The following is an 11,022-nucleotide window of genomic DNA, read 5'->3' on the forward strand; positions in this document are numbered from 1 at the left end:
CTGTATCTATTTTTGTATCAGTACCATGCTGTTTTGCTACTGTAGCCTTGCAGTATAGTTTGAAGTCAGGTAGTGTGATGTCTCCAGCTTTGTTCTTTTCGCTTAGGATTGTCTTGGCTATATGGGCTCTGTTTTGGTTCCATATGAAATTTATTTTTTCTCCAGTTCTGTGAAGAAAGTCAATGATAGCTTGATGGGGATAGCATTGAATCTATAAATTACTTTGGGGAGTATGGGCTTTTTCACAATATTGATTCTTCCTATCCATGAGCATGGAATGTTTTTCCATTTGTTTGTATCCTCTCTTATTTCCTTGAGCAGTGGTTTGTGGTTCTCCTTGAAGAGGTCCTTCACATCCCTTGTGAGCTGTATTTATAGGTATTTTATTCTCTTTGTAGCAATTGTGAATGGGAGTTCACTTATGATTTGGCTCTCTGTTTGTCTGTTATTGGTGTATAGGAACTCTTGTGATTTTGTATCCTGGGACTTTGCTGAAGTTGCTTCTCAGCTTAAGGAGATTTTGGGCTGAGACGATGGCGTTTTCTAAATATACAATCATGTCATCTGCAAACAGAGACAATTTGACTTCCTCTTTTCTTAATTGGATACCCTTTATTTCTTTCTCTTGCCTGATTGCCCTGGCCAAAACTTCCAATACTTTGTTGAATAGGAATGGTGAGAGAGGGCATCCTTATCTTGTGCAGTTTTCAAAGAAAATGCTTCCAGTGTTTGCCCATTCAGTATGATATTGGCTGTGGGTTTGTCATAAATAGCTGTTATTATTTTGAGATACATCCCATCAATACCTAGGTTATTGAGAGTTTTTAGCATGAAGCGCTGCTGAATTTTGTCTAAGGTCTTTTCTGCATCTATTGAGATCATTATGTGGTTTTTGTCATTGGTTTTGTTTATGTGATGGAGTTATTGATTTGCGTATGTTGAACCAGCCTCCATCCAGCCAACTTGATCGTGGTGGATAAACTTTTGGATGTGCTACTGGATTCGGTTTGCCAGTATTTTATTGAAGATTTTTGCATAGATGGTTCATCAGGTTATTGGCCTGAAATTTTCTTTTTTTGTTTTGTCTCTGCCAGGTTTTGGCATCAGGATGATGCTGGCCTCATAAAATGAGTTAGGAAGGATTCCCTCTTTTTCTATTGTTTGGAATGGTGTCAGAAGGAACAGTACCAGCTCCTCTTTATACCTCTGGTAGAATTTGGCTGTGAATCCATCTGGTCCTTGTCTTTTTTTGGTTGGTAGGCTATTAATTACTACCTCGATTTCAGATCTTGTTATTGGTCTATTCAGGGATTCGACTTCTTCCTGGTTTAGTCTTGGTAGGGTGTATGTGTTCAGGAATTTATCCATTTTTTCTAGATTTTCTAGTTTATTTGCATGAGGTGTTTATAGTATTCTCTGATGGTAGTTTGTATTTCTGTGGGATTGGTAGTGATATCCCCTTTATCATTTTTTATTGTATTTAAGTCTTCTCTCTTTTCTTCTTTATTAGTCTGCTTTGCCCATTTTTTTGTTTTGTTTTGTACTTTGTGCTCTGGGGTATATGTGCATATCCTGTATCCTGCAGGATTACTGCATAGGTACATACATTCCACATCCCCCCCTTGCCTACATCAGGTATTTCTCCCAATGTTATCCTTCTCCGTCCTCCCACTCCCCCGCTGTCCTTCCTCTCCCCTCTTCTCCACCCCCTACCTAGCCCAGTGAGTGTTGTTCCCTTCCCTGTGCCCAAGTGTTCTCATTGTTCATCACCCGCCTATGGGTAAAAACATACGGTGTTTGGTTTTCTGTTCTTATGTCAGTTTGCTGAGAATGATGGTTTCTAGATTCATCCATGTCTCTACAAAGGACACAAATGGCTTTGCTCATTTTTAATTGGGTTACTTATTTATTTTAGCTATTGAGGGTATAATATTTTAGCTATTTAGCAATGTGTGAGCTATTTATATATTTGGGATATTAATCCCTTATCACATATAGAGTGTGCAAATATTTTCTTCCATTCTGTAGGTTGCCTTTGCACTTTGTTTCTTGCTTCCTTTGCTATGCAAACAATGAGCTATGATCCTATCTTCACAGAAATTGCTTTCTTGCCCTCTATCAAGTCTGAGTGAGTAAGATCAGAAAATTTACTTATCTGCCTGTGGCTCCACAACATCATTAATTGCTAACAAGTTAGAGTTCTAGGTCCTCCTTTGTAACTGCCAATCAGTTAGCTAAGATATCATATGGTGGCAATGGTGGGAGAAAGTTAATTCTACACAAACTGCAATGGTGCCTTTTCAGAAGCATTGAAGGCAACTAAACAAATCAGTTTAGAAGGAATCATTCTCGTATGTTCTAAGGCTTAATTGACACAAGCTTTACGTAGTGGTGGTTTCAGATGTCCATGATTTACCAGAGTTGGTGAGGTAAAACTTCCCTGGAAACCTCATAGCCCTGCCAAAACTCATACCTGCCAAGTAAGAAACAAGCAGCCACTTCCTTCCGTCTATATCCTTATGACCTCCATAGCCTAGTTTTAACCTTGTTAATGGCAGAAATGGTTGTGGTTTCCAATGCATGATTCTTGGTAGAGGGGAACAATCAGAGGCTGCAGAGAAGAGGAGGCAAGGATAAAGAGGGAATTGTTCTTTCCACCAAGTTAATATGGTCTCAGTCACTTCTCTTTGTGGTTATAGTTTACAACGGTACTAATGAGATATCCCCCCTTATGTTTTAATGGTTTACCTGGATCTCCTATTCATTACACTACTATTCTATTAATGAGAGAGCAAATGTCATTATGAAAACAGATAAACTTAAGAGCATAGCTTATTTACACATTTCTGTGCTCTCCATATTATCTTACAAAGAAAATATCCATCCGATATCGGTTTGATAAATGGGAATATAAATCAGGATTTTTCTTTCTTATTAAAAGAACCCAACATTTCCAAAATCTGTTTTGTATCAACTTATGTGGGTAGTACATTCATGCATCATATATTTACATAATTAAAATGCAATTGTGGAATTAGGACCTCCTGTTCTTGTGTATATCTGCAGTATTTAAATATATATTCACTTTTGTCTTAATCAGCGACAAGTTCAGTGAGGAGAGGGAGGATTCTTGTAATGTCTCCTGAACATCAAAATTCTAGAGGATCCATTTTATTTTGTTAGCAGCCCCAAATTGTTGAAATGACTGGCCTTACTGAAGATAATGTTCCATCCACAAATATGAGAAATAAGAAAACCCTTCCCTTTCTCCACATTTTAACTTGAGTTAAATATGAAACATTCTCTCGGTGAATCAGGAGCACAACTTAACACTTGGTCAGATAGATGACTGAATCTATCAGTGTGATGAGGCAGTAAAAACAGTGTCCCGGAAAAGCAGTTCTTTCTTTACTTACCATACCAGGTTTGTCTTTTCCTGATAATTTGGGTTTCTTACTCTGCATTTCAATTTTGTTGTAAAAATGCGTTCTTGCCATTGTACTGATGCTTATCTGATAGCCACTGACCCTGACATGTTATGATGAATTGGGGTTGCCTCTAGTTGAGAATTTACCTACCAAGGGATCATTTAAACCACAGCTGATAACTTCTTTAGGGTTGGAAGAATAGCTACTTAATACACAATCCTTCAGAAAGCTGGAGTAGTAAGATATATCAGAAGAAAGATATCTCAGGTGAGAGATTCAAGGACATGTTTCATGAATTTTTTTCTGGACCTTTTGTCTCTACTTTAATTTGCAAACACACTCTATTCTCTTCCTGGTGAATTCTGCCAAATAGCCTTTCCAGTCCCTAGGAAAAGAGGCAGAGAGAATGCAGTTGGTATTGGGAGTAAATAAAAGGGCCCGTCCAATTCAGAGCTTTTAGCTAGGGAAAAGCATCTGAAAACCTGTTGACTCATAAAGGACCACCCAGTCAGTATACAGGAGGAAATAAAGCATGACCAAAGTCCCCTCAAAGGTTTCTTCCATAGCACTCTACTCAGAGAAGCTCTGTGAAATTATAGCAGCTTTTGAAATTACATGACCTCAGTAAAGACCTAGAAAATTTTTATTGGTCCATAGGGCAGGTTATTGAAGAGAAATGATCTCTATCCCTAATATGTGATAATGTTGTTTTCCTGGATAAATAAAAAAACTCTCCAGTAGACATGGTTGGAAAACAAATAATAATCTCTGTGCTTGAGAATTTGAGGGAGATATGGAAAAAATATGGGGTGGAAGGAGAACTCGACTGTTTAAGCAATTCTTTCTGGTTTCTCTCTAAAGTTAAGTCACCACTCTATGGCTCAGTATCCAGAGAATACTGTTCAATTCTTTGGTGGACTTACAGACTGTGTAACAAGAGTGGTGGGTACAAAGGAGAAGGGGAAATGCCATACACCTTTAGTTATGGCAGGGGGCGGGGGGAAACAAACAGGCACAGAATTGAAATTCTGAAAATAATGAAGGTACCATCTAGTAAACCCTCTCCCACAGCATGGCTTGGAAAAAATGATGAGTGACCAGGATACAATTTCTGATGCAGATTTTGAATACTAACTGATACAATCACAGTTACAGAAATCATCTTGCCCTGGGGTAGGAACTACTTTCTTGGCATTCAGAAAACTCTCTTGACTATTAATCATGTTTACAGATAATCTGCTTAGGCTGGTTAACTGATACACCCGGAACAGATAAACATGTTTAACAAAATGTTCAGCCATGCTAAGCCCACAACTATATTGCCTGGGCATTTTATTCATAAGTCAAAGATGTTTTGAAGGTAGTGAAGGAGGGGGAGCATGGGGGAAAGAGAAAGAGAGAGAGAATGTGTGTGTGCACGTGAGAGAGAGAGAGAGAGACAGGGACAGAGACAAAGAAAGGTAGAGACAAATTAATGGTGTCAACAAGGCCAGAGAATAATAAACGTTTAAATACCATTGTTAGAAGGGAAAGTATAGGTTAACCTGGGCTCAGATAACTTCTTCTAACCCATCAGGAGCACATTATTTAAGATCCTAAAGTGCTAAATTGGTCAGATAAGAGATGTGCTGAGATGTAAGATCCTCTGAACAATGAGGAAAGAAAATTGAAGTGAAAATTGTAATCTCTGCCTGCAAGAAACTTAAGTGAGATGAAGTGAAAATGTTTACAGTGGAAGAAGAGAGAGAAAATGAGAAGAGGATGATGTTTAATAATAAAGATAAAACTGGAGACCTAGGGAGGAAAAAGATGACTGGGAAGAGGGCTAGGAAAGCCAAAGCCATAAAGCTCCCCAGGGACCTGGGCCTGGGGCTGGGAAAGAGATTAGGGGAGCTTATCAGAGTCAGCAGCGACTCTGCAGAACACTGAGTGGACAACTGGTGTCAAGGCGGCGGCAGCAGATGTTTTTCTGGAAGAAGAATGGTGGAATGATAGTCACAGGAGAATGTTGTAAGCTGCAGACAAGAGCTGTGTTTCATTGACCGCTGGACAAGAATGCTCACAAACAGCAGAAACACAGAAGCTGTGTCCCAAAAACTGAAGTTCCAGTAGATGTGGGAAGAGAGAAAGACAGAGAGACAGAGACGCTAAAGAGCACGTCTTCAGAGAAGCACCTGTGAGGAAGGTAACCAGAACTATTAACTGGGAGAAATAACACAAAAAAGGGGAAATAATTCCCACCACATGGTCAAAGGTATAGGATTTGGAACTAGACTGCTTCGGTTCAGATTCTCTATGTCAATTACCAGCTGTATGACCCCGGACAAGTTTCTTCTAACCTTTCTGGCCTTCAATTTTCTCACTTGATAGTTGGGAATAGTAGTATCTGGTGGAGTTGTGAAAATGAAATGAGTTAATAGGAGATAAACATCTTAGAATATCACCCAATACATGGAAAACATCAGTACATACTAGCAACCATTGTGATACATGGCCAACCTCTGTGAGTGGCCCTGAGCTGTGTAGAGGGCTTTTAAGTGTGTTCTTATCCTCCTGGACTATCCATAAGAAAGCTTATAAGGGTTGTGTGATATATATATATATATATATATATATATATATATATATATAATCATCATCTCCAGATTATAACTGTTCTCAAGGGCAGCTTGTAGGGTGACTAAATATAGGTTAAGCCTGAGGTCAACAGTAACATTCCTTGAGGTTTATAACTGCTTTGGGCAAGTCACTTGGCCCGACCCATTGAGCCTCAGTTTTTTATCTATAAAATGGGGGTATTATGTATATAGTGTATAAGGTTTCTGTATGATCAACTGTGAAAGTACCTTTACAAATGCCTGTAACACAATTAAGTTTCGTAAAAGTTTGCTGAGTGTGAATCTGCCTTGTGATGTTGATGATGGGTAACAGGTCTGAAGTACTTTCATCCAGCGTGGGAGGTCCTAGCTGTTCTCACAGTAGCTGGTAGAGAGGCCTTGGGTTCAGCTTTTGTCAGAAATTATAAGAATTGATCTTTAGACCACCAAGGAAATTTATCTTTTCCAGCTTATCACAGGTGTGAAAAGAAAAAACAAAAGAAAACAAATGCAAAATATCTGACAGCCTGGTCTCTAAAATGGACTGGTGGTAATGAGAGTGCTTTTTAAACTTTCCCCTAAGGGTTTTTCCTCTTTAAAGGAAGGACCTTATCAGCCTAAAAGGAGAGAAAGGAAGTGGGCCACAGTTTATCTCTTACGGCTGCTGGCGCTACTGTCACAGGAAACTGCTGCCCTCCTCTTGCCCAGCACACAAGCTGGCTCCTGGGTGGGCACCTTGCTGTGGCTCTGACCACCCCACTGGCAAGCAGCTGAATGTGGCTTCTTGGTTAGACCTCTACTGATCATTTAGAACAAGGATGAATTGGACTTTCCCAAAGAGCCTCCTGGAAAGAGGCTGTCTCCACAGTCTAAATCCCCTCATCCTTAGGGCCTCCTCTGTAGAAGGCCCTCTCCATGGCACACTCCAAGACCTACTTTCTCTGGAGCTCTAGGAAAAGTCAAGGAATTGGACAGGTAGTGATTTTTCAATTTCTCCCTAAGAATATTCAGGTGATCTTTGTCACCACCAATGGTAGAAAACAAACTACCAATCTTTACCCCCCTTCTTGGAGAAAATCTCCCTATGTAGGAAGAGTATGGAAGATCTAAGCACCCGGCCAGCTGACCAGAGGCCAGTCCCAACACCAGTCTCTGGCTTTCCTCCTTTTCTTTTCCATCTGCTGTGCCGGAGCTAACTGGGAAGCCCCCTGGCAGGTCCCAATATCTGTCTTACAATGTTCAGGCTCCCTCCTCAGCAATCATTTATTAGAAAGGGGTTTTATGATACAAATTTGATAATCTCCCATGCACACTGGCACTGCTCTAATTGAAGTTGTAAGCCCATAAAATTCAAGCCCTTTGTCTTCCTGAAGGCCACAAGGTTTAAAAAGATACTATTGTCCTGCTTAACACCCACTACTTTGTCACCAGGGACTGATTAAACAGAGTCCTGGATCCAAACAGTGCGGATTTTGTCTAGGTCCTTTTCAGGCCTGACAATGCCCTTTTCAGTTCCCAAGACAAAAGGAGGTTTAAGGATGGAGATTCTTCTAAGATAACCGCATCCATATGGAAGGCAAGGTGGCCGGCAGCTGAGACCCAAACACCCCACTCTTCCCCCTCTCCCCTCCTTTCTCTCTCCACCCCCCAAAAATCCCAGGTGATAACACTGCCTCAGCCACCCTTCCTCCCCCCCTTCCTCCTCTTCGGACAAGAAAGCTAAAGCCCCTACAGGCCCATGCCTCCTCCTTACAGACCTCATCAGTGCCCTTGCTCCCTTCCCCCGCACGTGATGCCCCAACTGCTTTCCTCTGGCGCATCTCCCAGCAGTGGGTGCCAGGGAGCGAGGTCGTCGCTTCTGTGAGAAACAGACTGTTTGCACAGGAGGCCCTAGGAGGCAGTTACAAACCCAAGGGCTGCTAGTGTGCACTGGCAGGGGTGAAGTGACGCCGACCAGCGGATCTGGCCCCAACCTCGGACTCCCAAAGCTCCCTCAGGCGGTCCTCCCACAGCTGGGAGCCGCGTCTTCCCAGAGCTGCCTGGAGGCTGTGCCTTGTGCCAGTTGTTCCCCCAACCCTTTGATATCCCACGTCAGGCTCCCCACCCCTGCCAGGTACTGAGCCAAGAGGAGACAGGAAATCACAGCTAAACGAGGCACCTGTAGGGTTAACTAGGGGTTACAAGTTTCCCGGTGCTCTTCAGGTCCCCGAGCACTTGGCTCCTGTGCTCTGGAAACAGCTTGCAGCCAGGCCTGGGTTGCTCCGGTGCAGTGCACCGCACACCTGGCCTCGCCGGCTCATCTCCGGAGAAACTCCTTCTGCCCTGTTGCGGTTCGCGGGGTTGACTTTTCGGTGTTTGGCACGCGACCAGCTCTGGGAGCCCAGCAGAGCCTCGGAGTCACTCTGGGGCCAGAGACGCCTCCCGCTGACAAGGATCCCAAAGTTGCCTCAGCTTCCTCCTCTCCTTTTCTTCCCGCGCCCAATCCTGACACCACCGCCCTTCGCCGCCGCCCTTCCCAGCCCCGTATCTTTCTAAAGCCGTCTTGGGGCTGTAATCCTCCCTTCGACCCAACCGGGGCTGGGCCCCACTTAGCCAGTCAAGGGGCGAGCTGGCGCTGCGAATACCGGTCTGGGGAGCACAGTTCCTGCCTACGTTACAGGCAGGCGCACAGGGGAACCAACCCTACACATTTTATTCTCGAACCACGAGGAAAAATACTCTATTTTTTAAAAAATAACTTGCTTCCCATACAAATCGCTATTTAAAAATATACAAATAAGGTCCAAGCATAAAATCTAACTCTGAGGCAGCCCCTGTCGAGGGAGGGGGAGGGGCTCTGGCACACGTCCCCGGTGTGCCCTTGCGCGACGGCAGGTGAGGGCGCGCCAGGGGACCCTGACGCCCAAAGAGATGGCGCTGCAGGGAGGCGGCCGGGGAAGCGTTCCTAGTGTTCGGCTCCAGCCCTGTTCCAGCCGCAGAGCGCGCTCCAAAGTCCGGGGTAGCCCCAGGTGCCCCCCAGCAGCCTCACCAGTTCCAGGAGACCAAGGCGGGGGGCGCTAAGTGCTGGTAGGCGGGGAAGAGGCCAAGCGCCGAGCCGGGGCCGAAGGCGGGGTAGGCCGGCAGAGGACAGGCGGCGGCCAGAGGGATGCCGCACTTGTCCTGGGCCGCGGACGTTCCCGCCTCGCCGCCGCCGCACAGCTGCCCGTCGCGAACAAGTACCGGCACCACCACGCGACGCAGCAGGCCGGGCGTGGCGTGCAGCTCGGCGGAAGCTGCCAGGTCGGACGACTCCGCGGCCCCCGGCGCGCGCGCACGCTTCAGCTTGTAGCGATGGTTCTGGAACCAGATCTTGACCTGCGTGGGCGTGAGGCGCAGCAGGCTCGCTAGCTGCTCGCGCTCCGGCGCCGAAAGGTACCGCTGCTGCCGGAAGCGCCGCTCCAACTCCAGCGTTTGCGCCTTGGAGAACAGCACCCGCCGCTTCTTCCTTTTCACCGCGTCCGAGTCCGGAGACGCGGGCCTAGCGGACGGCCGCTGCGACGAGTCTGGCGGGCTGGTCTCCAGGATGCTCTCGTCTGAGGCTAGGGACGGCAAAGGAGACAGGCGCGGGTGAGACGCTGGACCCTCCGAGGGCCTGCTGCCCTTCTGGCGCGGGCGTGGAGCCACCGGCCGGAGGGCACGCCCACTAGCACTCGGCTTTTGGGGTGAGGCCATTTCCTGAGTCTACGTCTGGAAACCCACCTCTCCGAATGCGGTGACCTCATTCATACCACAGCAGTCTCAGCAGGCCTGAGATCGTGCCCCCAAGAAACCCACCCCGGGCCCTCTTAACATGTCCGCACCGGTAGCTGCGCTGGCCGACCTGTTTATCACAAGCTGGGTCACCATCGCCGGCCTCCTCCAGGTCGACTGCACTGCAGTGAGCCGAGGTTTGCGGAGCCCTGAGTGGGAAGGGGTGGGGGTAAACTTGCCAACACTACAATCCCAGACCAAGGCCTGGAGGTCGTGGCAGCGTTTTCAGGCTTGAGATCACAAGGGAGGGGGACAGCATGTTTTAAATATTTAAATATTCCGACTCCTAGGAATCACCAGACACAAAATCCTCAAATCTCGGGGCCAGGCAGGGATGTGCTCTCAGGATGTGCCTACTGGGTCGAATGCGTTAGGGGTTCGAGGATAGGGCTCCTGTTTTCAAGACTAAGGAAATCCAGACCCTGGGCTGGGATTTCGGCTTCCTGGCCCCGCGTGGGCCAGGCCCTTGATTCTGCTGCCCCACCCCTCCTGCCTCCCACCCGCACCGCAGTCCACCGCGCACTCACAAGGGTAGTGGCCATGCTCCGATTCCACCAGCCAGGCGGCGCAGGGGTCAGGCTGGGGGGCGCGTGGTTCTGGCTCCCGCCTAGGCATGTGCTGCGCGTCCTGCTCGGGTAAATCTAGAAGGCTGCGCACAGTGAAGCTCTGGCGTCCAGAGGTGGCCATGGTCGAGGAGGGGAAGGAGGCGGGGGCAGGGCAGGCTGGAACCGAGGAGCGGCCGGGACGCCTCTCCTACGGGCGGGTGTGGGAGGCGCTCGCCATGCGCGGGCAGCCGGGATATTAGAGCATTTACAGCAGAATCCCTGTTTATATAAACAGCTCTTCCCACCCTGGTGTCTTTGAAAGCTGAGGTCCGGGTCTCCAGGGTGTTAAGTACCTGAATGAGCGCTGGACCAAAGCCGGGGCGAGCCCCGGAAGGTGCCACCTCCGCCCCCGCCCCGCCCCGCACCGACCCGCACCCCGCCCCTCAGAGCCCAGTTACCTCCCAAAGGCGGCAGGAAGCAGCCTTCGGCATTAGCGATTCTGTCTGATTAGCCCAAAGTGGGGACAGATAATGGGGATTGTTACCAGTGAATAACATCTTGGGTGGCGAGCGGTGGCCACCACCCGCCCGACCCAGCCCCAGCTTCCTCCTCCTCCTCCAGATCTGACTTGAGGCCAGGCCCCGCGGGAGCGTCGAGAACGGT

The 11,022-nt window shown here is 47.1% G+C and overlaps 1 protein-coding gene across 1 annotated transcript; it reads right to left on the minus strand.

Moving 5' to 3' along the window:
• Nucleotides 1-8,177: 8,177 nt before the first annotated feature.
• Nucleotides 8,178-10,735, minus strand: NKX2-8 (NK2 homeobox 8). The gene is made up of 2 exons (XM_017530840.2): nucleotides 10,342-10,735; nucleotides 8,178-9,603 (listed from the first exon to the last, which is right to left on the minus strand). The coding sequence occupies exons 1-2, from the start codon at nucleotides 10,499-10,501 to the stop codon at nucleotides 9,050-9,052; spliced, it is 714 nt and encodes a 237-aa protein (XP_017386329.1). The 5' UTR covers nucleotides 10,502-10,735; the 3' UTR covers nucleotides 8,178-9,049.
• Nucleotides 10,736-11,022: the final 287 nt, after the last annotated feature.

The sequence above is a fragment of the Cebus imitator genome, unplaced genomic scaffold (assembly GCF_001604975.1).
Source record: "Cebus imitator isolate Cc_AM_T3 unplaced genomic scaffold, Cebus_imitator-1.0 Scaffold69, whole genome shotgun sequence".
Classification (NCBI taxonomy): Eukaryota; Metazoa; Chordata; class Mammalia; order Primates; family Cebidae; genus Cebus; species Cebus imitator.

Bases quoted from the DNA above. Each gene is read 5' to 3' on its own strand.
- NKX2-8 (XM_017530840.2), bottom strand. From the start codon at position 10,501: ATGGCCACCTCTGGACGCCAGAGCTTCACTGTGCGCAGCCTTCTAGAT. The intron at 9,604-10,341 runs GTGAGTGCGCGG...TGCCGTCCCTAG, and splicing joins GGAGCATGGCCACTACCCTT to CCTCAGACGAGAGCATCCTG.